The sequence below is a fragment of the Anticarsia gemmatalis genome, chromosome 15, assembly GCF_050436995.1.
Source record: "Anticarsia gemmatalis isolate Benzon Research Colony breed Stoneville strain chromosome 15, ilAntGemm2 primary, whole genome shotgun sequence".
Classification (NCBI taxonomy): Eukaryota; Metazoa; Arthropoda; class Insecta; order Lepidoptera; family Erebidae; genus Anticarsia; species Anticarsia gemmatalis.
In genome coordinates this window covers 11,929,566-11,957,462 of record NC_134759.1, presented here as the reverse complement: position 1 = coordinate 11,957,462, position 27,897 = coordinate 11,929,566, and the positions used below count along the sequence as shown (strand labels likewise).

Here is a 27,897-nt window from a genome sequence, read left to right as displayed (position 1 = left end):
CAAAAGTAATCTTTACAAAACATGACATCAGATAAACAAATACATGACAAAATAATACGGAAATTATTTCCACTAACTGATACTTTAGACAAGCAATACGCTATTGTAATAACAATTATTCGATTAATTCTACGTGCATAGTGTTAATAGTAAGTCGTGATCGTGATCAGACAACATCTGGTAGTGTTTCTCATTAATAATTTTATACTCATTAATGCTTTATTGCAAGGCAAATTGTTGTATGCATTGCGCATTATGAGTGTATGCGAGTTACAGAGAGGTTTCGGGTTCAAATCTCACGTCTGGTTTTAAAGTTGTTTGATAAAGTTTCCTGTCGTGTCAGAATACTGTCGTATTGGGTTAAGAAAATGAAAAAATAGAGATAGCATAGGTTTTAAAATAAAACACTCTACCGAAATTTATTAATTTAATCGATAAATGATACTGACTTAGCAATACATGGCTATAAACTTAAAAAAATGTGCAACAATAAGAATATTATTTGTTAAGTACGTGTACAATTTAATTAAAATTAAAGAATATTCAGCCTTTAATATTTCAGATACACAATATGATAATCAATACATTATAACATTTCTTTTGTTTAGTGCCCAAATCAGTCACAAAAATAATCATAGATACTCACAGTTTAATCTTTATTTATCCAAATAAAGGGACTTGTACACTCCGCGCTTCCCAATCTTCTTCTTTACTTATTTTCACAGCCTTCTTCGACTCTTCCCACAGTCTTTTAGTCAACTCTTTATTGTTCACACACCAAGGATTAAAGAATTCGTGACAAAATTTATAATTTTTACCGCTCACTTTTTCCATTTCGGGAGCAGAAGCCAAATATCCGATCTGCTTACCAACCTCTTCCTTTCTTTGTCCAATGACATTTATAAAGAACCTGGAAACGTCTTGAACAACTCCGGGGATATTCGTCAACACATTTGTATCACGAACCACAAAAGGATCATAAGTATTCGCCGTAACACAAGTATTCTGCAGCCTCCTGTCCAATTCTGCGTTAAACAATGAAACAGCTAATTTAGAATTCGCCAAACTTGATACAAAGTTGTAACGTCCAATGTCATTCCAGTGATCAAAATCTATGTGCCCAACATACATTGTCGCAGCTACTCCGTTTATTATCCTGCTTGGCGCCGATGCTCTCAACTTAGGCAGCAATAGAAACGTAAGGAGGAAAGCACCGAAGAAATTCACTTGCATTGTTAAATTCAAATCATCTGCTGTCAGTCTATCGGGAAGGGCGACTGCTCCTGCGTTGTTGACCAGAACATCAATCGTTGTCTCCATATTGACTTCATTTGCGAAAGTCCTCACTGATTTTAGAGATCCTAGATCAAGGACTTTGTACGCAACATTTTGATTGCCAGTTGCAGTAATGATTTCATCTCTAGCGTTTCTTAGTTTAGTCTCGTTGCGGCTTCCGATGATCACTTTAGCACCTCGGTTGGCTAGATTCTTGGCAGCTTCTAGCCCCATGCCTGAACTGCCACCGGTCACCACGGCCACCTTGCCATCGAGTCTCGCGTCCGTGTCACACATGTTCAAGACATCAATGTTCACTGGAGTCGATTAAAATACTGAAGCATAAGAGGAAAAATAAAATCCTTGTAGTACTTGTGTCATATTATTATTCTGAACTCAAGGCAAAAAGGGTGCTCCGTAACACAAGATCTCGATTCACTTCCGTAAATATAAATACCAATATTATAATTGCGAGTTCTAACAAAAAGTGCAATAATAGTGTTTTTGATGCAGTTTTTATTAAGACTTTACACGACTAACCACTGAATTTTTAGAAATATTCTTAAATATCAAAATGATGTGTTTTAAGATGGTGTTTGCTCCACTAAAACTGGTTTCGGTTGGCTGTAGATCTACCAAATTTTCTGTAATATTTTTAGGTTTACTATATTTATGACACCTTCCTATAATAACAATGAATAGGCAAATTAGCATTTAATGAATTTTGTCTTTGCATGTATTCTTTATGAACTTGAATTTAGTGTCAAAAAAGTAACGCAGGTTTACGTGATTCACAATTTTATAGTTAAGGTTTATTTCTTCAATGTTAAATAACAATTCTCACTTTTAAATTTGAAGGGAGTAAAATTCGAAAACCAACAGTAAGTGCTAAGTGATAAGCAGGTCCTTTCCAAAAATGTGACCGTAATAAATGGAATGTAACGGCTTATTTATCGAGTCCAATTTCATTAAGAGACAGCCCACACTGCGGTGTCAAGAACATATTAAAAGAAAACTGGTATTGTACACAAATAAATCGGACTTTTTAGTAAAAAGACGCAGATGCATTTAAAAAAAAGCAAATTATTGATCCAATCAATCTTTCCAAATAAGAAATACGAAACTTACCGAATAATCTATTGATGAATAATTGACATCTAAATGGGAGAGTATTTATCAAACTACATATAAATAAATATATTATTTTAAATCAAACAAAAAACGGATCCTGACAGGCCTACTAACAGTATCACGACCCATTTAAGATTAAGGATATTGGTCAAACACCGTGGTCTGACTCAAGGTCACCGGCCTACAATTAACATAATTTTGATTCAAATAACTTGTTACAATGAGGTATTAATAAACACGGAAATTGTAAAAAAACGAGTAGATCATCAACCATATAGTCGCAGAAGTACGCAAAATCAACGATCTGTGCGAACTCACTGGTAGTATCTTTTCAACACGTCACAAAAATTGCTAGAGTAGAGCTCATCGCTTTAACCGCATATGAGTGTATTTTATGTCCAGGGATTGGCAGGGATATAGTTCAAAACCCTGTCAAATAAAAAATGGATCTTTTTCCGATTGAAAAAAGGACGAACAGATAGATGCTTTCTTTTTTTATTAATAAAAACATTCTGAACTGAAAGCAAACCATTAGAAATAGTTATTTTTAGTTAATTCCAGGAATCCATACCTTGAACTAAGTTTGATCGGAGTAAAGACAGTGTTGATGCTAGAAGTCAACAGGAGAAATCCGGGTGTACCATCCCTACTTAATCTTTATTTAGTCTTATCATCTTATTCAGCGAAAATACAATGACAATGACGTAATATATTCTTTTCAATCTTTCCTTTATTCATTTACGCATTTTTAGCTCTGTCATTATTTCCAAAAGATAATCTCCTTTTGTCTATAATAAGACATTTCATTAGTCAGTTCTTATAAAAAAACATACCAGTGGTGCGATTTTCTACAGTCAGTACTATCGAGTGGAGAGCGTTTCACATTTTAAAATAGGTTCAACAAAAGAATATTTCTAGATAGTTCTAGATTTTTATAAAATTTGACAATAGCTACTCGGTAGTCGTCAGTGGCAGGAAATTGAATAAACGTTCGGACTAAAAATAAAAAAGTATATCGATGGACCTAGAACTGTAACAGTGATTAGAACGATTATAAACCCATAACGAGACCAAACAAGCGACTAATTGCCGTCAATGATGACCAAATTGCTCTAAATCTAAATCCTGCAACATTAGATGAGATTCAATATCATTTTAAGCCATATTAGCGTTGATAGCGGTATCGAAATAGGCCGAATTCTGGGTGATTTTTGAAGACCAATTTTTAAAAATTCTTTAGTGTAAGGAAGAAATGTACCGGAGTTATTTGTTGTTGTACATCGTATCTTTGTTTGTTGCTGGGTACTGGTGTTCTGTAAGTAGATAAATCTTTATTTCATCATCTCTTCTGCAGCATATTTCATGCAAGCCCTTTCTACCGTGTGCCACAACTAGGCTTAATTTTTTCGACAAACTTTTTAACTCCTCATTTCGCCATAAAGTCCTCACAACATTAAACATGTTCTTCTAACTTTCCTCGCCATTGAATTTAACTCAAGATGAAGTGAAGCTTTTAAAAAATATCACAATTTGATGCATTTATTTTGGCAATTAATTTTCAAAAGGTTTATTTCACCACCATTAAAATGTTAGGCAAACATTTATTCTAAATGCTTTAGTTTTAGTTATAACTGTTACTTTCCAGGATGCCTTCCGTCAAGAGCGAGCTAAGTTGAAGTACTCGAACCCGAAGTTCATCCAGGATGTGGTGGTATTCACGGGCAGGAAGAGCCGCCACGACCCCTACCTCACCAACATGACGGCGACGCTGCTCATGCCCTATGGCAATAACGTTACCGTGAGTATCCTAGAGATCCTGATATATTAAGGTTATTTCTTCTGCAGACCACAATCAAGGTTTATATTGATACTACCTATACTCAGGCTTTCAAACGTGCGAACTAAGTCATGTCGTTTTGTCGGAGTCTCTCGCTCGCAGTTACACATTGTCACATACCTATGATTCATTTGATTATGACGTAGTTCGCACGTTTGCAACGGCCTGAATATAGTAGCTGTCTGTAGAATGTCTAAATAATTAAGAGATATGCTGAAATATTGATTAGTACAGGAGAAAATTACACTCGAAGGAAGAGGTGTATTGTAGAAATACATCTCTCCGTTTCATAATTTGACGCAGCATTTTTTTTGGTCCCATACAAGTGAGCGAGCTAGCTGACATACCTACACATCAGAAACATTGCCAGACTCCAGGCTACTATTGCAGACATTATTCTTACAAAAGTGCCCAGAAATCGAACCCGGGATTCGTGTTCAGCGGTCGTATACACTACCAGCTAGACCACAGACGCAGTTATATTATTCTCTGATAAAACATAAAATAATCATAATCATGATCATCATCATTATCATTAGAGTAGCATCAGGCGGAAGGCACGTTGAACTGTTGCCATAAATTGACACAAATGATCAGCTACGACCTTCAAGGATCAAACATATTGTATTTATCAGTGCAGTTTGCATCAGTTTTCCGGTTCTTTCAATTATTCTTTGTTTTGCTAATTAAACCACGTTAAATAAGAAGTTAAATTATGCGTTGCATTCTGGATTTGATATTTTGTTGCTTATAGAAAAAACGAAGGGAATGTTAACTAGGAGTAGCGATTGGCAAATTGATTTTATAATTTTTTTGAGTCTGTCATATAAAAAAGAAATAAGTATATCTTATCAAAATAAATATGCTTCCTAATAATTATTGAGACCTGTAACGAGCAGTGAGACAGTCATGGGAAAAATTTGGTCTTTAGGTAATTAGGTTTTTGGCCCTCACCAACATACAATTCAAAAGATGGTCTGACCTAAAGTATTTTTTCATTCCTAAATCAATCAGATAATAAACGAAACATTTGTTTGTAGTTCGCAACAACATTGACCCTGAAATCGGGCGGTGACTTCCGCCTGGTGGCGAAGGTCTGCGACACTGTCAAGCACAAATGGATGAACGACTTCATGAGCTCCTTTACCAACCTCACTCTGGACCGGTGCCCTTTCCCAGCTGTGAGTATACCTTCAAGATTGATGGGTGATTGACGGTACATTGATGGTCTGTGGGTATACCTTGATGATTGATGCACGGCCGATTGATGATTGACTGACAGATTGATGGTCGATGTTTTGCTGATTGATGGCAGTTTTTTGTTTGATTGATGAGGTATCGTTACTTGATGATTTGATGATGAATATGAGTAGAAACTAGAACCCCAAGCGGTGAAACATCAATAGTTGCTTACCTAGAAGAACTTTCTTCCTTGTCTTCCTTTTAAGTCTTCGATAAAGAACAAGAATAAAAGTTAAACAGTATATGATGATGATTGGTCATCACTTGTCATATCAAAAATTTGTTGTCAAATAGGATTTGGTTGAAAATCTGCTCTCTATCCGGACTCTTGCCAAACTTAATACTAATGATCTAATTAATTTCTTCGTAGCAAAAGAGATATAACGCATTGAATAAGGTCACTTTGGTTGTGCAGCATGTTAATTACCATTTTTTTTATTATCTCCACTTTTATTTTAGACCTTTGTTTATAACAACTACTGCCGTCTATTTTTCTATCAGGCTCGTTACACGTACATCAATATGGAGCTACCACCCAAGAACATTCCCTTACCAATAGCTGACGGCGACTACTGGATCAAGTTCGAGCTGTTCGTGACCGCGACCAAGGAGCCCATCCTTGAAGTCGACACTCTCCTTCACTTCGACAATAACAATAACAAGAAGGGCAAGAAGGGAAAAAAGGGATAAATATAATGTTGAGATTAATGCTAGATTTTTTATTTACGACCTAAAAAATTTTTGGCCCAAACGGAGTTGGTGGGACGACTTGGACGCGTTCCTGGAAGGTTGGCCGGAAGCAGCAAGCGACCGAGGGGCTGGAAGTCTAGGGGAGAGGCCTTTGCTCAGCAGTAGGACACAGAATTAGGCTGGATAAAAAAAAATACGACTCTTTGGATTTCCGTTCCTAAAATATTATGTTTAAGATTATGGGGTCGTCCGAACGGGTTATAGACCATTGAAAAGTTATTAGAAGATTGCGTTATTTCATTTTTTTATGTGTAGAGGGGGCGCGTAGTAGAATCTTAAGTTCTAGTTTAAGGGGTCGCTCTTGTCCCCCGAACAATAACGGGTTAAAAAAAAATGTTCAAAGATTTTTTTCAACTTTATTTTATGACATAAATATTATATTACATGACTTATAACATGTAGACATAATAGTTTCTGGTGTTGGTTTGTTCTTTACATAATATCATATATTCGTAATATACTTATAAATATAATCTATATAATTTACACTAGAATAACATTTCCATGTGACCAACTCAGATCTAATTTTGTTTGCTCAGGCGTTTTTTTAACTTCAAATTATTTGAAACTTACTGTTGTTATTACCTGAATGTCATTGTAAACAAATTACCCTAGATGCCATTAATCAGATAACTTGATTACAATAATTTCACCGTACGTTGTGTTGAATTGAAACATCAAAATTTAGTTTGATTTGATTCTTTTGCCTGTAGTGTCACAGATATGACTCGGTTGATTTATTTTGTCATTCTATGGATATTGTTCGACAGTTTTGAAGAATATTTTGCGGTAAGTACACTATTTGGAACTACCGGAACTCATTGTATTATATTATTGGTGACCTAACGACTGCATTCTTAATTTTCACAAAGAGCAAACTTATTACTATTTAAAATCGCGAATGGACGCGGACAAACAATTTACTCGTACTTCGGATTGCTTGACGTTATGGCAGCTGCTCTCATTCTGAGAAGTGACTCCGTGTCCATTGTTCAGCTATAGGTTACGTTTCAAAACTCACCTTAGTTTTCACTTAAATAAAGGAAAAAAAATATCGCAGCTTTAGTACAAAAAGGCGTAAGCGACCTGTCGACAGATGAATTTACGTTCTCTCTCGTTCGTATTTCAAAAAAAAAATTTTTTTTCAGGAAAAGTATCGTCAAGAAGGCGCAGCTATAAAGTATTATAATCCTAAACATTTCTCTGAATGTACCGCCATTACGCGGCGTGTGAGGAGAGGAGAGCCTTACAGGACCAACGTGACGGGAGTCACTCTCAGGCCTTGGTATAATAACGTTACGGTGAGCTATTTATCATTGTTGCCTTTGAATACAAGGCAATAATAATGATAGATTATAATTATTAACTAATTAAGTATAATATGTAATATAAGGTATACTTAAAAATGTCTATTACTAGCTGACCCCACGAACTTCGTATTTAACAGCCGATTTGTAATAAACAATGCATAATTATATTTCCCGTTTTTTTTTTCGTAAGAACCATCCCCGTACTTCAAGGAATATAAAAACAAAATTAGTGAAATCGGTTCAGCCGTTCACGCGTGATGGCGTGACCAAGGGAATTAGGGAAATGCGTTGCTCAGCGCAAAACTCAAGAACGCCTGAACTGATTTCAATATATATTTTATTATATTCCCTGAACGCACGAGGATAGTTCTTACGGAGAAAAAAAAGCTTAAGTAATAAAAAAGATATGAAATTCAAAAATAAAAAAAAACATTAAAGGATCGACTGTTAAGCGGTACGAAGTTTTTCGACTATCTCTATTCAACATGCAACTTGGGAGAGTTTTCGACTATAATCATGCAAAACTTTCATGAAAATTGGTTCAGTGGTTTTGGTTCACCATCAATATGTAACAGATAGACTTTACTTTATTGACGTGCAGTTTTTCATTGCAGATGCACCTGACATATGGTACAAAATCATATGCAGATATGATCGCGTTGAAATGGAGTTTCTGTGAAATGTTCAATATCAAATGGCTCAAAGAATACATGAAGACATACTCTAACTTGCCAGGCACGTGCCCTACACCACCTGTAAGTAGACAGTTCCACCCCCAAGTTAAATCTGTGCGTCTACTGAAAAAAGGAAGTCCGATTTTGTAAAAAACTAGCTGACCCACGCAGCTCCACTCACGCATTTTTCTGCTTTATTCTCTCCATAAAAACCTTTCCCATGTCTTTAATACAATTTAACAAAATAATAAGTCGAACTAGATAGATAATGGATATAAAGCCCTATGTCCGTCTCCCGGTTCTAAGCTACTTCCCCACCATTTTTCAGCTAAATCCGTTCAGCCGTTTTTGAGTTATAAGTTAAGTGGTATAAAAGAAAGTAGAGTGCATTTATATCATTATATCCCTTTTTTGCTATATTTTTTGCGTAAGTTATCCCCTTTTGCACATTGCTAACTACATTTTTTTAAAAGTTAAACAATATGTGTTTTCACCAATCGATTGCGCATTACTATCTATTTTCTGACCATTTTGGATACCTTTTCGACAAAATCAGACTTATACCCTTTTTCATTAGATGGACAGAAACTGAATTAGAATTTGTGTAATAATAGCCTTAAAAATGTAGATAAATATTCCCATCTCATTTCAGGGTAATTATAAAATTTACAACATGGAATTTCCGCCGAAGAATTTTCCGTTCCCAGTGCCCTCAGGGGACCTGATCTTGAAGATAATCATGGAAGTGACTGCCACCAGGGAAAGAATGTCCGAGTTTGTTCTAGTTCTACGAGGAGATGACTATCATTGATATATATTTTATGTAAAGAGTCGTTGTTTTTTATTTATTTAATGATACAACTATTTTATAGAATGACTAGCTGACCCAGCAAACGTTGTTTTGCCATATAAATAAAAAAAAGTGTATCTTGGGAGTATGAAAAATAGATCTTCGCCGATTCTCAGACCTACTCAATATGCTCACGAAATTTCATGAGAATCGGTCAAGCCGTTTCGGAGGAGTATGGCAACGAAAACTGTGACGCGAGAATTTTATATATTAGATACCAATACAATTAGTGCAGTTACATATGATGATTAACTAATTACGTACGTACGTAAAAATAATCTATTTTTATATCCTATTACAAACGAGACAATTATCTCATTCGAAGAACAAGCGAACAAAATATCAATTCTGTTGGACAAAGCATTGAGTGTTATAATACCTATTGTTGCTCTTTTAATCTTTGAACTACGACAATAATTTAAGAATGACTACCATCCCTTTATATAGAATTAAAATAAGCTGACTTGCCTTTTGGCTTAGAGCTTGCACACAATACTATGATCCCATTATAAAAATCTTCAAGCTCGCACGACGTATTGCAAGACCTATTGAAATTATTTGCATTGCAAATTATTGGCAGAGAGACGTCTTGCCGCACGAAATCAAATCGCAGCTACTCGCGTTGCAGTGTCTGCGTTACGAATTTGCGTCACATCAATTCGCGATTCTGTGTACAAGCTTTTATTTACTAACTTCATATAAGATATATTATTCAGGATTTTCAAAAATAAACCATAATTTGTTTCTCTGAAAACACAAAGGTTTGTTTTATTTCATACGTCTTTACAATAACAAAACAATTATCAATTTCTAACACTATAACAATTATCTCACCTGAAAACACAAAGAAACGACAATTAAAGTTTACTAATATCACTTCCTGAATTACATCGTTTCTTAAATGGAATCAAATTAAATCATAAGTTTTATATCAATAAATTTGCACAAAATTATCTGACAATCATCCGTCATTGAAAACCACAGATAACTTAGACAAATTTGAATTAATGAAATGTCATTTCATTATAAGTATAACTTCATATATAACATAATAAAGTTGTTAAAAGGCGAAACTAATGCCAATGGTATTCTCTACTAGTCTAGCTTGAGATGATGCAGAGATAAAGATAGATAAAGATCCTTTTCGGTAAATGTTGGAACGAAAGCAAGGAAAGCCAAAGCAAACGTATCTTAATAATGATTCACGACGTATTGGGAGGTATATATGCTTTCAGATACAATAAAATAATTGTTACTTTATTACCAAGTGCCCGCAGTATGGATATCGTGATTACGCCTGTTCAATAGGTCTACTAGGTTTCGTTAATACGAAGTATTGTTACAATTTTGATGGTCGATAACAATCATAATATTGTGGTAAAAAAAATTAATGATTTCGTACTTTCGCAATTTTAGTAGGTATAGAAGATTCGAACAATAGTATAATTTAAACAAACCTTGGAAATTATATCATAGTAAGAAGTATAAACTAAGAATCAAAAAAAATTTTGTGCAAAATTGCATTTTCGTTGAATTTTAGTAGGCGCCCTGTACTGTTTACCATAGCTCTGTATTAAATTAACAAATAACTGTATTAATATAACAAATAAATAATAATAAATATCACTAAACGTTGATAATAGGTATACCTATATGTAAACAATAGACACTGTGCCGTTTATAAAAAACTAGAGGCCGCCTGCGACTTCGTCCGCCTGGAAACCCTTCCCGATTAAATCCTGATACCTCGGGAACTCCGGGATAAAAAGTAGCCAATGTGTTATTCTGGGTCAACAGCTACCTATTTACAAAATTTCATCGTAATCGATTCAGTAGTATTTGCGTGAAAGAGTAAGAAACATACATACATACATACTCACAAACTTTCGCATTTATAATATTAGTAGGACAGTAGGATTACGCTCTGTAGTCAGCAATGTGTGTGAAGGTGGCTAATATTGACATTCCGTAAAGGTCACTTCTTTCTTCTTTCTGAGAAGGTACACGTTATAATACCTTCCCTGAAGCTTTAAGACGATCCGAGTCAATTTTTGAAATGTAAAAAATTGCCCTGATACAATACGTGTTATCATTTCACGGACAAATAATAAAAAAAATGATTCCAGTAATGAGGAAGGGATTAGGTCTTAAGTCCACCACGCTGCTCAAGTGCGGGTTGGGGACGTTGCATATTATTATCTACCTTCAAGAACTGTGTAAAAGAACGTATAGGCATTCAAGGATTCGTGATGTTTTATTTTACCGTTAGAACACGAGCTAATAGGGCTTCGCCCGGAAAAGCCTTTACAAGTTTTACACAAAAAGGTTTCTCATGAATCACCCTATCTATTAAAAAAAAATCAAGATCCATTGCGTAATTTTAAAGATATCAGCGACTTTGCTTCATACCTACTTTGTAATAATACACACACAATTTTGACAAGTCATTGGTGCGTTGCAATAAATGCCTGGGTATACACGTGCGGAAATTTAAAGCCGGAACGCCTAGCCGGCGGGAGAGCCTGACGGACTCCCGCTTCCTCCCGGGAGCAGAACATGCAATAATGCATTTTCGTGACGAAAAAAAACGTATACACGTGCGAGAGATGTCAGAAACAGTACAACATTATATTAGTCTTGATTAAAGACCTAAATACAGATAAATGTACCTTATTGTTCAAAACAGGAAACCCAAAATACTAATAATAATAAATAGTCTTTATAATCAATTGTGTGTACAATCATGATTTTGTACCTAAATCAAGTTAATCATGAGCGGAAACAAATACTAAATGGTTGCAAAGCTTCAGTCGTTTTGTGTTATTATGTGTGCAAGGATGTTTCATACGTGTTGTGTGGTACTGTTATTGATTGTGTATAGGGATTATTTATTGGCGGTAAGTACCTGTTCATACATAAATTAATGCCATTTTCCATACGCCATTTCCATCGCAGACTAGAGAACTTCTCTTGCGATCACAACAATTTTCATTTTCGTGTATTTTTTTATATTTATCTTTTTCCATTTCTGTCCCACTGCTAAGCAAGGGTCTCCTCCCGAACGAGGAAGTGTTAGGTTTTAAGTCCACCACGCCGGCTAATAGCGGGTTGGGGACTTGCACGCTCTCAAGAATGTGTTAAACAATTTGTAAGCATGCAAGGCTTCATTACTATGTTTTCTTTCACCGTTAGAGCATAACATAACTTTAAGTAATTGGTGTGTTGCCTCGGGTTCGAAACGTCGATCACTTGCGTGGAAGGTGCCAACTTATACCACTCGGCTAGCACAGCTATACAAAGGTGGTAAATAGTTTTATACTCTGTATTTAATTGATTCTTTCAGCAACAATTCCGGCAAGAGGGTGCGATTATAAAATACTATAATAAACGGTACTTCAGCGAGTGCACCGCCATCACGCGCCGAGTGAGGAGGGGGGAGCCGTACAAGACGAACATCACTTGCAACAGTCTCACGCCGTTCTATAACAATGTTTCTGTAAGAACTTGTGAAATGAGGTCGGGGAAAAGTCTTTTCGCATTATAGTATGTATGAACTTGTAATAAAATCTCTTTGGCTTCAAGAATCACTAATGAGTACACGGTTCATCAGGTTTCTTTCAGTGAGCTCGTGAGGTACCCAAATATTGGGCGTTGTGTAGAGAAAGGATTTTATTACAAGTTCATACGCACTATTATGCGAAAAGACTTTTCCCCGGCCTAATATTTACCGACGTCACTTATATTTCCTAGAGCTTCATTGTAGTTCTAATATAGAAAAAAATCGGGCAACAGATGAAACTACTTTAAATATTGAAAATATGGTAATCCATTGAAACGCAACTTTTATTTCTGAGAATTAACATATCAACGTTCAAAGATTTTTGAAAAACTATCACATGAGCCAGGAATGATACTCACGTGTTTAAATTTACCTTTCACTCTTTAACTAAAGAAGACTCTAATACAGTCCCCTGTAGTCCAAAAGCTTTGTTGTAATAAACAAAAAAAAGGGAGTGGGCTGATGGAAACGTAAAAATAACTTGAACCTTTTTCTTTTCAGTTAAAAATAGTTTATGGAACAAAACATCACCAAGACATGTTGATGATAAAGACAAAAAGTTGTGACGCGCTCAAAACTAAGTGGCTCAAGGAATACATGAGGCTGTACTCTAACATACCAATAGCTTGCCCCGTACCACCAGTAAGTACTATCCTTACCCAGCAATACTAAAAATACTACAAATGCGCAGTCTGTCTGTCTGTTAGGTTATCACAGAAAACCGCTGAGGCGCTGAACACAAATTTTGCTCTTAAAGAGCTGAAATAAGGTAGGCACGAGTGGATTCAACTAACGATTTTGAAGTCTCGCGACTTGTTGGCATAATATTATAATGCAACAGGTCTTAAATATGACTGAAAATTAAAAGTTAGCATGCATTATTTGTTTTTCCGACGCCGCGACGTTTCGATCAAATTGCAACGACCATGGTCACGGGCTGACAGGATTCAATTAGTCTAAGTCTAATTAGTTTTGGGCCGCCATAGCTAATTGCGTTCACCGGCCATTTAAAAGTTCATGAAAAGCACTTAAAATCTCAATATCATAAGTCGATTAAGATAAGCAGATACAGTTTATTTTTAAGCCAATCCACGTATATTTTTAACATAACTATTACTATATCCATCATTTCGTACCCCTGTTCTTTATTAATTAATTCATTTCGTATTAATATTTTATGTTTCAGGGTATAGTAATGATGTACAATATGGAGTTTCCGCCCCGTAACTTCCCTTTGCCGCTGCCAAAAGAGGACTTATATGTACGAATGGGTCTCGAGGCGACAGACAGTGGTGAATCTATGGTGGAGACTACCCTCGTATTACATAATAAATGAATTTTAATAAATATATTATACAATAATTTCTTACTATTCTTAAAATACTAGTACTCTGCTGCTGCATATGGTAAGACTGAAAGCCGACTACAATATAGTTGGAAGAAAATAAAAAAAGGCTTAGCTGATTGATTTTTATTCTTATGACCAATATAGGTATGTACTATGTACCAATGCAAGGACAAAATCTCTCCCCTCCCTCTGTTTATCCTTCGCTGTCTAATGGGATTTGTGACATTTTTTTAAGTTTCCGTTTAACTTATTTTGCGGTGGTGTCTATGCTTTATTATCATTCAAAATCGACTCGGTGGTCCTCTTTTAATCCAAATCGACCTGAAAATCGGTCTAGTTATGTTAAAAAATCTCAATATAACATTTGTACATAAATTACATATATTTTAGTTATGAAATACATTCAATTACATCGTGCAGTGGGCTGCGAATCCATCAGTTTTGTTATTTAAACGGCTCAATTATACAAATACAAGTATCTATAAATATAGAGCTAGTTGACGGATTTTATCGAGTCCATTACATTTTGCGAATCATATCATTAATCATGAGAATCAGATATTGACTGTGACGCCCGTAGTTATTTAGAGATTTTTAACAGTACGTGATGAACAAAATATTATAAATTAAGTTAACCTTTTATCTTACGTGTTAAAGATATTTGAAGAAAAAGGGCATACGAATATGTTTGTAATGTTTGTTCAAGTATCGAGTATCTTAAAAAAATCGAAATAAATAAACAAAACGATTACTTTCCACCCCATTAAGGCAGGTTAAAATAAAAGACAATAACTTTTTTACTAATACAATGTATTGTGTTTCTGGTTTCGTATGAGATCGGCAGCCTTTTCAGCGATCGCGATGATCACTGAGTTGGGGTACAGAGACAACGGTGATGGCAGGACACTCGCGTCCACTATACGAAGACCTGATATTGACTTCACCCTGGGAAAAATAGTCATGATTAAAACATCAGAAGCAAAGTGTCTGCCTCCGTGGCGCAGTGGTTTAGGTCGCCACGCCGCTACCATTGCCTCGGGAGGTCGGGGATTCGATTCCCACACGGAACAATAAATTAGTGCGATCCACAATAATTGTTTCGAGTCTAATTGTACTTTGTGTCCGTTGTTTGTATATTTGTAAAAGTTTACGCGACGCAAGAGTACTTCTTAGTGCGGGAGTTGTCTTAAAAAAAAGTAAATACATTTAACATGTATAGAAAACAGAAACGAAAAGATTAGGATTATTTCAATAGAGAAACAAACTAACAGCACTTTGCCGACTCGGTAATCGAACCGAAGAGATCAGCATGCGCATTTACTACCACAGCCGCTTAGACTTCATAGCAGTTTCAAAACTACCTATTTTAGATTGAAATATAAATCTAGATAGGCCTTTTGGTGGAATGGAGCTTACAAAATAGAAGACAAAGCGTGGGCAGGCCAAGACAAGCTGAAGTTCGTTGGATGGAGGCGACCCAGGGCACTGTGGATGTCTGTTATCATACACTAGCTGACCCGCGCAACTTCGCTTGCGTCACATAAGAGAGAATGGGTCATAAATTTCCCCGTTTTTGTAACATTTTTTACTGGTACTCTGCTCCTATTGGTTGTAGCGTGATGATATATAGCTTATTCACAGCCTTCCTCGATAAATGGGCTATCTAAGACTGAAAGAGTTTTTCAAATCGGACCAGTAGTTCCTGCGCGTTTAAACAAACAAACAAACTCTTCAGCTTTATAATATTAGTATAGATTATAACAATGAGCAATGATTCGGCTGTAACACTAAGCAGATTCGGAACGTACCGTAGCTCATTATCGACGACTGTTCCCCCAGCACACGTGCCTCCAGCGTGATGGCCGGTCACTGCCACTTCTCTGATGATGCACTCCAAGAACTGGTCTGGAGGACTCGCCGGTGGCATTGAAGACATCGGCTTTGGTTTAGGCTGGTCTTTGCTGGACAACAAAAAAATAATTAAGTCCGCAGGCGTGGTTAGAAATAATTTAGTTCATAATAACTACGTAAGAGTAGAAGTCAGTGTGTCTACTGAGATGTGTCAACCACTCGAATAAAATTTAACAAGGTGGTCATAGAATAGTCTTAACTTGCACCAAAGAATGAGCATTATTAATTATATATAGGTAAAAGATTTCAATCACGCAATATCTTTTACTCTTGGCAAAGAACCACTTTTATTGTTAAAAACAACTAATGATTTTTTGAGAAAAACGTTTTATCTTCGTATTAATTAGTTCCTACACGTCCAAATTAAAAACATACATACATCACGCCTGTAATTACGAAGGCGTAGGCAGAGGTGTATGTAAGACACCCGCGCTACATACCTACATATATTGTACTCACAATCTTCTCCGTTTTATCACAGGTCCTTTCTGTTCTTCTTTCGTATACCTCCATAGAGATAAACATCGTTCAGGTCGAGGCCAGTGTATTCGTGCGCCAATGTCTTGAAACGGCTTTGAAGATATTAACTTTTCGGCCCTACGAATGGCTGAAAAGAAAAAAAAACGAATAGCCACTGAAGACAGTAGAAATAAAAATCTTCATTTTCAGTTATTCCCTTTTATTTCATAAACAGGCGTTTTGGAAGAGGTCGTAAAGCCACAAGTAGTTACAAGTGTGACTTTGCAAAAAGTGGACAAAATAACTTATAATTCCTTACATACTATAAGTTTGATAAATCTTTATGTAAGAAAAATAATGTCGACTTTACCAGCTACTTCTTTCATAGTCGAAGTAGACTGCACTCTATTAAAGTTTAAGCGCAGTTTTTTTTATGAAATAAGTAAGACACTTTTAACTTACCCTTAATCATGCACTGGACATCACTGAACTGCTCTAGATAGTTAGGATCAACAACTGGCGGCGCGGACGTGATGGAGTCTGCCAACGTGACGGAGCCACGACTCTTTGGCTGAACACACGTGGACAGGAACATGAAGCCCTCCTTCTGACTCACGTTGTAGAAAGGAAACGTGTCGCGGAACACCTGAAAGTAGACTTTCTTGAGATTCTAGAGAAAGAAATGTTATATAAAATCATGACTGTCTGTTTCATTTCCCATTCTTTGTCCTCGTCAAGAGGATTTTTGCAACCTTCACCTGTTTACTTTTTACCTAATTGCTTGATTAATATATGTAAATGTTAGTGAACCTAAACAGTTTTTAAAATGTACAAACCTGTGGTTTATAATTTGATAGATCTCGCAGAAGCCTTTCACTGGCAGTTCCCATCGAAAACAGCATCACCGCTGAATTGTTCTGATACTCCACGCCAGATAGCGGAGGAAATGCTAGCAGACCTGTGACCAAAGTTTACAAGTAATCATTAAAACTCTTGTATCTACCTTTTCAATCGTTACCTAGTTGCAGTGGTTATTGGGAAAATCAATCAACGGTTTTGAGGGGAAAGGCTTATACTTACTTACTACTTACTTAGACTTATTACTAGTTCGGGATTGTACCTTTTAATCCACAAATTTGGCTTAAAGTCACGATAACTACAAGAATATAAGATACTATGAGTATACATACTTATCCACTAAGAGAATTTTCATTTAATTACATTCATTTTAAAGGTTTTCTATTTACCAGAGCTTTTCCAGAAGTATTCAGACACGGTTCCAAAGGTGAAGACTTTAGCGAGCGTGATGCTGATGGGTCTCTGTATGCTCACGTAGACTGGCATGTTCATGTGATCGTGCAAGTTCGCACCCACGTGCTCATTAGAAGATATTACCTTTATTTTCAACCTGGAAATGTGAAATATATTCTGTATATTATATCACGTATCGATATCGTAACATTTGGGATGTCTGCATGACTTGTTACAGTTTTTTATTATACCTATAATGACTTGGCCTAGAATTTGAAGTTGTAACATTGACTTCCATTTCGCAAACTAAAAAGACAGACACTTTATTAATATACAAAAATAATATCAAGCATTTTTCCTATGGGGCTAGGCAAAAACTATTTATTTACGTAATGCGCCTGAAATGTTGCAATACATGCCGTTAGTAAATTTTACTTGAAGTATATCTTGTGTATATTGGATGTGTTTTTACCTTTCTAATACCTTAAGTGGTCCAATCCCCGATAGCATCAATAACTGTGGAGTCTTGATAGCGCCTGCACATAAAATAATTTCCTTCTTTGCGAATATATTGTCCAACTCGCGATGGTTTTGCAGTATGTACAGAGACGAGGCTGTGTTGTTTTCGAAACGAATCTGAAATAGGCAGACAAAACTATAGGGACTGTAGAAGGAACAATGAAACTTTAGAGCTTTTAGAGGTGGGACTTGTTGACCAGTGTGTGTATATTAAAATTTATGCAATATACAAGAGTTATTTGGTAACCCCATCGATTCTCGAAACGGTTACCCAGTAGTACCAAGACCTATTCGACCCCTTGCTGTCTTTAATTACAAATATTTCTTGTGATTTAAAAACTTAGCAAGGACCGATTACCAACAAATAAGCAACGTTAGTAAAAATAACAGCGTATTTCATTATAAATGTCTAGTAGATATTCGTTATATTATAAACTGAGTTGTATATTATATTATGAGTGAGTATGAACTTACGGAAACAGCCTGTGTCTTCAACAATACATGTAGATTTCTCCTTTTCAGCACAGGTTTTAAGTACGCATCGAGAGAAGAATGCCTGCCACCTTCCTTGATGGTAGCTGTCGGTCGTCTAAATATCGTCTGTTTAGTCTTTAACTGAGAGGATGCTTGTCTGAATGTGTTCATTAATTCATCGTTCTCGTCTATTTGCTTCAGTTTCATTGGCGCCTGAAAGATGGTGGTAGAGTTTTGTAAAGTTGACGCATAGAATATAGGTACTGAAGATTAGTTAGTTATTTTGTGGATTCTGTCATGTTTATGTGTAATTCTGATGTAAACGGGTCTTATATGCAGTTAAAACTGAGCGACCATTAAAGAGTACCAACTTCTGTGCTCTACGGAAGGATAACTAAAAGGAGAAATGGATAAAGTTGGCATAATTCTGAAGAAATACTCCATAAAGACTTTATACTCAATATTTTCCTCACGACAATAATCCTATTCAGACACCATGTGTGTCGCACCAGTGTGAAGAAGTCGATAGTAAAAAATTGTGGGTACTTCGACATAATACAGTGTCGAAGTACCCACAATTTTTAACAATTAAGAAAAAATAAGATCATATGAGGGTAGGCGTAGAAACACGCGTTCCAAGGAGATGACGCTTAGTAGCTACATCAGTCCGTTCGTGATCACGACCCGTGTAACTCGGTCGAAACGTCGGCATACAAATAAGGTTCCGCAGATCTGTATCGCTTATAAGATTCGTTTATAGTATGTTATGTGTACAAGTCGCGATTGTTTAAAATGTGTACTTACTTGTGTAGTGTGTGCTTATTATGTGTCATTTTTGTGTAAAATAACTAACTGTTTACCGAATTGAAGATTCTTGATCAGGTCGTTTATAATGTGTTTATTATGTGTGTGAAGTTGTGACCTTAAAGGGTAAACGGCAAATAGACGACAGCATATTATCACGCCACCACAAGAAATGCAGGTAAGCTTTTTAACTTACGTTAGAGCCAGGGCATTCTCCATCTACCGCACAATGACTCGAATCAAACTCGCTCCTCGCTGTACCAAAGGCTTTGATGAAGTACGGTCTCAAGGCTTCCTCAGACCAGCCTTCAAAGCCAAGCTTTGTCCACTGGTCGTAGTCTCTCGGTAACCCGAAGCCGTGGAGAAGGAAGTTTATCTGTCCTGAACCACCCAGGCCTTTGCCTCGTGGGATAAATTGAGACTGAAATAAAAATACCGATTAAACGTAAAGTACCTACAAGGTTAATTTTTCGAACTGATTTTCTTATTTGTTGCGTAAGTAGGAATTGATAGGTTTAAAAGATTCTAGTAGTTAAAATTACTGCACCCCGTTGGGTGCCACTAACATGTGTCATTCACCAAAATTCTATCGAGTTTGCGCCGTACGTTTGCGTTAATAAGGTCTCAAACCATCCATTAAGTTGCTCTGTGATAATTAAATAATTGGAAATAGGCATTTTTAAGTAGGTATATAAGTAATTATTTTACCTGCCCCCACATTCCAAAAGATGAATACTTCTGCGGTTTAGTCCTGACAGCCCAGTCGTTAGGCCCCTGTTGGGCTGCAGTAGGCGTTAACGGTATCTTAGTGAAGTAACCCATGTGGTCTCCAGCTTCAACCAGCAGGACTCTGGTCTTCGGATCTTCTGACAGACGAGATGCTAGAACGCATCCGGCTGTACCAGCTCCAACTAAAAAAGGAAAATTTTGAGAGCCTATAAGCTGATGCAATTCGAAAGGCAAAATAAATGTGAGTGCTGCATATACACTATGTTGTTAGATAGCCGGAGATTACATAATTTAATTTTAACTTAGCACACGATTTTTATTACGCATATGCCATGTTTCTACACCTCCTAAAAGCGATTTATATCCTAACAGAATAGTAACAATGTTCTTAAACAAACTCACAACGTCGTCTTGCTATTAAATTTTTCTAGGCGCTTTCAAACAACACTGCACTGAAACTTACCAATAATATAGTCGTATCTCTTCTGCGGCTTACTAATAATACTTGTATAAGCATTTGCGTATTTTTGATACACTATGTAAGAAACACAAGCCATCACCAGTCCGAACAAATAAGAATATATTGCCATTTTACACTATTCACAATTCCACTCCTATAAAATCATTTGGCACGTAATTTGGTAGTACATTTTCAAGGAAGTAGGGGAAATAAACTTGACTGAAGTCCGATAACCCGACAGTTTGATTTCTATAATGTTATTTAATTCTTACGTTACTAGTTTACTACTAATTGAATTAGGTAGAGGTTGGAAACCTTTTTTTTATTAGGCATTGTAATTTTTTTATCTACAAATGGTTTATGAAATAAAAACCCATTAAATGCATCTTATTTTGGCAGTTCAACTAATTCTAGTTTTTTTAAATTCGAAATATGGATAGCAGGTTATCTGCTTACTACCTACATAAGTGTGTAATATCATCACTGTGTAGAGATATGTTTTATGTGGTTTTAATGTAAATAGACATACCTCTTGTGTATAAACCAAATCAGTTTTTCTGTCCGCATCTTACAAGACACATCATGTAAAAAATGTTGGCGCCGCCTGTCTGCTAAGAGGATTAGTTTACCGTAGTGGTAAATCAATACTTCTTTTATATTACAACACGCGATGTGTCGTACAATATAACCTATCATCATTGTAGTACACATTTTTAAGCGACAGTAGTCTAATCTCAGTTTGACAACTATAAAAATAATCATGACAAATGTAGCAACTAGCAGTAGGTATAGTAAGTTGTCTGAATTGCATATTGTGTATAGAAAGACATGCATATTATAGTTTTAACAAAAAATAAGATTTACTTTGTGAGTCAAAATTATTTTAGGAAGTCATAATAGAAAACATAACTCTAGTAATCTAATACTCATTTTAATTAAAATTTTGATGTACTATAGGACACCTATCTGTAAATACCTAATATTGTAAAGGTTTTGAAGTAGTTACATAATAGTTTTAATTTAATCGCAAGGACAAAAGGAATAAGTAAAACAAGTTATTATTCTCTATAAATAAAGTTTAATTAAACTGTAATATCATTACACAAAAAATACGACTATTACAGAATAATTACAAATGCTTATGAAACTTGCATCTCCTAACACAATCACTTGAATGTTAACTAGAGCATAACTCCTAAGCTCAAAAAATCTTGTTTTACTAGACAACTCATACTCTTAAGTCACCATGTTTATACTTTTATTTCTTGTGCGACATTCTCGTATTTCATTATATCATCTTTAATACAAATCCAAATAGATTTGTAGCTTTTTAGTTAAATTGACAACTATAAGTTATCATTGCCAGTTGTTAAATCATTGGTAGTTCTCTTTTTTCATCTTTATCATAAGTAAAATGTATCTTTTCACTTTACAAGTCAATGTCTCCTCCCTCCTCAATCATTTCTCCAGCAGCAGGCACCATGATGGGTGCTGTGATGACCTTCTTACGACCTTTAGCATCAATCACCTCAATGGTCTCAGGTTCAGCTTCAACTTCCATCTCTGTTTCTTCTTCAAGCTGTCTTTGTTTGAGACCAGCTGCCGGTGATCTGAAAATAAGTTTATTGTAAGTAATTTTAAAAATAAGCATTGTTTAATATTGTGGTTATTGTTTATTGATATATCTAGTTCTGTAATGGATATAGGGTCAAAGCTATTTTAAGACTTCACTGACTGCAAAAATAAGGCAAAAGAGAAAATCAAAATATGTGGTTTATGTATTTCAGAGTGAAAGTTGTTTACAATACTTGTTATGTTGTATTTTAACTATTCACATAAACAAAACAGACTAGGTCATTATGTCAAATAACTACCAGAGCTGTTCCTTTAAAACAGAAATCATAAACAATCACACTTACTTGATCAGTGAGATATCTCTCTGTACTTCTCTGACGTCTCTCTGCCATTCTACTTCACGTCCCTTCCTCAACCTCTGCATAATATGGTTATTACTCCTTCTCTGTCTGATCTCTTCCACCTTTTTCATCGCTTCGATAGTCTTGTTCCATAATTCTCTGCTGTATTTGACAGGTGTGTTTCTACGCTTCTCAAACTCGAACGATGGGTCAATAGCCAAGTCTTTGCCAGCGGTCTTACGGTACGCTTTAGTCCATTTGGTTTTACGCGGGTTCTTCTTCTTTTTGAACGCCGCATGGCATTTTGATCGGCAGAATCTGAAAATCTATTGACGAATAGGTTAGTGGCGTAATGTTATGAAAACTATTAAGCACAGGTAGTGACGATGTAGTTTGAATATGCACTTACTTTGCAGTCATTTCTGACGAATTGAATGCCGTGTCCAGGATAAATCCTGGACGAACAGAAATAACAAGTTTCTATACGCATTTTTACACGTGCTGTTTATTTAGTAGCACGTCAAGAAAGGAAAATGGCAGCTCGTTTCGATGTTGCCAATTAATACGGCACTGATTATTTAAGGAATTGTTTTCATGTCTAAGATTTTTATAGAAATCTTTGATGATTAATAATATTATATCGTAGAACTTCAAATTAAGTTTTGGTTCTTCATAAATCAAATGTATTTAGCTCATTAATAATAGTAATAACTATATAAATAAATCTAAATCCTCTTTGCTACATTAGCGACATCTTTTGTAAAAATATAACACTTAAGAGGCGTCTAGCGGATAATTTTCGAACTAAAGATTTTTCTTCTCGACTATAGATGTCACTACAATATTTTAGTTTTGCTACTCATCACTAGATGTCTTAACGTGCAAAGTCAAAATATTTCTTGTATTTAACGTGGTTACTTTTAAATCAATCAGCCCATTATTAGTCTCCCTAAAATATCCGTCCATGTTTACTTGCTTAATTGCACAGTATGTTTCCAAATTACTCAATCGTTCAATGCTAACAGAAGATTATGAATGCAGCACTTTCTGAGTTTGAATGAACACAGATTAAATTTCGTCGTTATTTATGGCTTTTAAATATTCCGGATCATATTTTATGGAGCTATATTTTTAACTACGCCATTTGCTGTTTGTTTTGTGATATTTGGCCATTATCTTGTTTAACAAAGCGTAGGTTGGCATTCATGTCTTTCCAATTAAAAATTATTTAAATAACGGAAAAAATAATTACTATTTTTATAGCAATCATGAATGAATCTGCAGCCATGAATCTGCATAAATGTGTAGTGAACTTTTTGATCTTCAATAATCTTATTTATTATTCATCTAAGCTCTATACCTACCTACTTAGGTATCTCTTATAAAAAAATCGAACCAGTCTAAATAAATAAAATTGCTTAGAAAGGTAAAACAAATAACTCGATTTAGAATAATCCTAATAAGCCCACCAACATGTTTTTGGTATAATACTAAAGGGAAACGTGGGCAGTTCTTTACTTTTCTAGCAAGATTTATAACTGATAATTATATTTTAAACTAATCAATACGATCGCTTAGGTACCAATTTAATATCTACGTAGGTACTAATTCTAAAAATATTCTTTCAACATTAATCTATCGTTTCCAAGAAGATTCCAAAAACAGTTGTTAGTTTGTTTAACGAATTATCTTCTACAATAGCATAATATAAAATGTTCATGCAATTTTTTGCATGTAAAAGACAGACACGTTAATAGACATTTCCATCTAAAACTTCTAACACTAGTCTGAGAGAACGTGCGTGCCAGCTTCAGACATTCATTAACATTCACAGATTATACTCATTATACCAACACTCATGACCTAAGTCTCAAATACAAATATATAAAAATGTTATAACAAAGCGATAATGGAGTCCATGGAGACATGACGGGTGGTCCATTCATGCGAGCCACGTGCTATAATGAGATGACTTTCGTGACAAGATTCGACATCGGCTTATTATAACAAGCCAACGTCATTACCAAATCCCCGGATCCAATATTGCAACGTATTCTGAATTTTTATCGCACAAATTAAATGTTGTATTTAGTATAATTTTATTGGTATAATGTATGGCTGATTGTAATAGTTTATGCGTATTTAATTTGCTTTTTATTAGATACGTGTTGCGATTTTTGATCCGATATATTTCTAGCGGTCGGTATCATTTTCTGGGTGGCACGGACTTAAAGCTGTACAATAATACACCTAGGTGGTATTGTTTCGTTATAAACTGTTTAATTTACTGCTTACTTATGTTTTGAACAAAGCTTGCGTCATTTGTTTATTTTATAACTGAATTTATTTGCGAATAAAGTTTTGCAAAGGTGCTACGTCATTATCTTTGCATGGGTGCCGTGGATTCGATTTCACATGCATAGTTATTTGCATTTAGTTAGTTCAGGTGTAGTTACATGTACCTGATTGTACCTACTGTATGCAGTATATCGACTGCCTCCGTGGTGCACTGGTTTAGGTCGCCACGCCGCTACCATTGCGTCGGGATGTTGTGGGTTCGATTCCCACACGAAATTTTATTTGTGGATCGCACAAATAATTGTTTCGGGTCTGGTTTTACTTTGTATTCGTTGTTTGTATGTTTGTAAAAGTCCCTGCGACACAAGAGCAATTCTTAATGCGGAGTTGTAAAAAAAGGTTCGTAACTGTAGAACAAAGCAATTAAAACTGAAACTCATTTGTCAGGGACATGTCAATCACTCAACTTCAAGATTTACGTATGTATGGGCTGTCCAATACCTTCAGTGAAACATGCAGTGTACCAGGGGAATGTGTTGAATGTGAGGACATTTCTCATGGCGGACTCAAAACGACTCTTCATTAACAGTCGAGACACGTTCCATGCAAATACAGTTCCGAACGTGTGATTTTTTTCACCAACTGTGTTCGTGTCTTTGGCTGGTAGTGATTCCATGATTTTATGGGATATTGGTGAATCTTAATAAATCAATTAATTTTGGTTAATAGACACTAACATGTTTTACATAAACATCATGTCACATCAACTGTGATAATGTTAGGTTTGTCTGGGTTGTTATTTGTTTGTGTTTTACTATTTGAATAAAATAAAAAGTTCTTATAAAAAAGATTGTTCCTATTATCCAAGGTGTTTGCAATTGCAGTTTTCGGTTTGTCGATTCTTCGCGCGGTTAAAATGTGCTTGCAATGTGTTATCACAGGCTTGATTATATTAGCGTATAGGCTGCGAACAATAAGTTACCGCAATAAATTAATGTTCACTTCAAAAATAACTAATGTATCACTCATTTAAACAAAACTAAGTCGCTTAAAACAAGCCAAAATTTTACAAAAATGTAAAGAATGGAACCACGCAAATGCCTCACATATTTCCCGGCGCCGTTATACCGCACATTTTCCAAATTTCCTCAACAAATAACTCACATGACCGGGCCAAGTCTTTCAATGTAAGAACGTCTTGTTACCTTATTACATGCAAAAAAGTACACGTCTCTTTGGTTGATAAACGAGGTGACACCGTGTAGCGACCGCGAGGTGCATTCTGAATATTGTCATATATGCAACTCATTTGCAAAGGAACTTATTCTGATTCGGTCGAATGATATGTTTTTTTGGGATTACTGTGAAAAGCTTAATCTGCAATTCGGTGAAATGGGTCTTATGTTTATTTAGTAGCTGTTGCAGGCGCTTCTTGTTAAGTAATTGTTATTAAACGTCCAGTACCCCGATTTTCATTAATTCGTTAATTTACAGTAGATATAGATACTATAGTAGACCGTTATTATTTGAACGTACTTTTAAATTAGTTCTTACGCAACCTGCTAGGGTATAAAAGAAAATCGCGGTTTCAATATTGTGTAGGTTATCCTTACGGCAGTAAATCGTTTTAATGTGTGACCACAACAATGACACTGTTAATGGTCTGCATTTTATATTGTTTCTTTTCATAGATTTCTATATTACGTTTTGGTATTCGTCACAGGCTGGCTTCACATTTGAATTCTCTTAGATTTAAACTATTTCTAGCTTAAATATTAGTAATTTCTCAAAACTCATGATTAAGTTATAAATTATGAGCGTATTGTACGGAAAGTGAACAGCGACATCTGTCAGCCGACTCGTGAGTTATCGACGCGTGTTTGTGTTATAACGTTGCAATAGATAGCAATGAAAGCTAGGCTCGACTGGAGACATGTCTTTACAAGGTACATTATGTGACTTGATGAAATATTTTACTAACCCCCGGTTTCTGAGTACATTTAGCGTTTTTTTATAAGTTTAAACACTATTGAGTGGATAAACTACCGCTAAATGTACCTCAGAAACCGGGGGTTAGTGACTTCGCAGAATATTGCGGAGCGGAACTTCGTGAAAAATTTGAAAGAAGCAATCACTCCTGTAAGTTGCTGTCAGGCTATAACAGCTTTATAATTTTTAAACGAGATAGCTCTCGAGCTGCTAAATGATTGTACCTACCTTGTTATAGTTAGCCTTCAAAGAATACGCATCCTACTAATATTATTAATGCGAAAGTTTGCAAGAATGTAGGTATGGATGTTTGTTACTCTTTCTGGCAAATACTACTGAAATGAAAGTGTGAAATTTGGTATACAGGTAGCTGAAGACCCAGAATAACACATAGGTTACTTTTTATCTAGGAATTCCCAAGGGATCGGGATTTACACGGGAAGGGTTTCCACGCGGACGAAGTCGCGGGCGGCCTCGAGTCATACATAATTTGTGTTAATTTGGAATAACACACAGTTTACAAAACCCTCATTGCGGAACTTCTGCTATTGTTATTGGTATTAAATATTGCTTTATCCGTGCCTATATCCGGAGCAATAAATCTGCCGTTTGAGTTCGTTTAAAGTGTCGGCTGTCGTCGGCGACACTCGGCCCGTTGTTGTGTTGTTCGTGATGATGAATGGGAGAGAGATAGTCTGTAGAGAAGACAGCGGTACTGTGTCAATACTACTGGTACTTCTTTTGACATATTCTTTGTTTTGGCTTGTTCTTTTTAGAAGATATTAACTTATGGATATCTATGTTATCTAACCAATTACATAATAAGTGTGTATCTGCATCGTACACGTGAGATGCATTAGTAGATCCAGAGGGTGAGGGGATAAAGAGAAAAAGCATAATTATCTTTGTTTGAAATTGTCTGTAATCACGAAAATCCTAGAACCACAATTGGTATTACCGATGCTACCGTCTTTTCAAATGCAAATGTGTAAGAAACTTAAATTAAAAATTCAAATACCCACCCACTCCCTTCCATTTCATACAGTATAAGTTAAGTTTTTATAAAAATAAATTTATTTCTAAGATTCATTTTATTATAAGTTTGTTTTTC

General features: G+C 35.6%; 4 protein-coding genes across 5 annotated transcripts in view; 1 reads left to right on the top strand and 3 right to left on the bottom strand.

Moving 5' to 3' along the window:
• The window catches only part of LOC142978816 (uncharacterized), a 30,891-nt gene extending 24,698 nt beyond the window's left edge, over positions 1–6,193 (top strand). Inside the window, exons 1-4 of one of the 2 annotated variants that reach the window (XM_076123399.1) lie at positions 3,277–3,721; positions 4,052–4,204; positions 5,284–5,424; positions 5,987–6,193. In XM_076123399.1, the coding sequence (XP_075979514.1) occupies positions 3,659–3,721; positions 4,052–4,204; positions 5,284–5,424; positions 5,987–6,175 (546 nt within the window). In that variant the 5' untranslated portion in view covers positions 3,277–3,658 and the 3' untranslated portion in view covers positions 6,176–6,193. Of the gene's footprint in view, positions 1–3,276; positions 3,722–4,051; positions 4,205–5,283; positions 5,425–5,986 lie in introns of those variants that run through there. The other variant, XM_076123400.1, reaches the window with a different exon arrangement.
• LOC142978961 (retinol dehydrogenase 13-like) lies at positions 553–1,598 on the bottom strand. The gene has a single exon (XM_076123618.1). The coding sequence runs from the start codon at positions 1,570–1,572 to the stop codon at positions 661–663; it is 912 nt and encodes a 303-aa protein (XP_075979733.1). The 5' UTR covers positions 1,573–1,598; the 3' UTR covers positions 553–660.
• Positions 6,194–14,775: 8,582 nt separating the features above from the next.
• ninaG (neither inactivation nor afterpotential protein G) lies at positions 14,776–20,838 on the bottom strand. Its single transcript, XM_076123445.1, has 11 exons — positions 20,587–20,838; positions 20,103–20,305; positions 19,591–19,815; positions 18,591–18,803; positions 18,070–18,233; positions 17,594–17,754; positions 17,183–17,304; positions 16,809–16,992; positions 16,347–16,494; positions 15,785–15,937; positions 14,776–14,921 (listed from the first exon to the last, which is right to left on the bottom strand). The coding sequence occupies exons 1-11, from the start codon at positions 20,711–20,713 to the stop codon at positions 14,777–14,779; spliced, it is 1,845 nt and encodes a 614-aa protein (XP_075979560.1). The 5' UTR covers positions 20,714–20,838; the 3' UTR covers position 14,776.
• Positions 20,839–21,638: 800 nt separating this feature from the next.
• RpL24-like (ribosomal protein L24-like) lies at positions 21,639–23,064 on the bottom strand. The gene is made up of 3 exons (XM_076123484.1): positions 22,909–23,064; positions 22,503–22,825; positions 21,639–22,193 (listed from the first exon to the last, which is right to left on the bottom strand). Exons 1-3 carry the CDS (start codon positions 22,987–22,989, stop codon positions 22,013–22,015), a joined length of 585 nt encoding a protein of 194 aa, XP_075979599.1. The 5' UTR covers positions 22,990–23,064; the 3' UTR covers positions 21,639–22,012.
• Between the last annotated feature and the right edge of the window lie 4,833 nt (positions 23,065–27,897).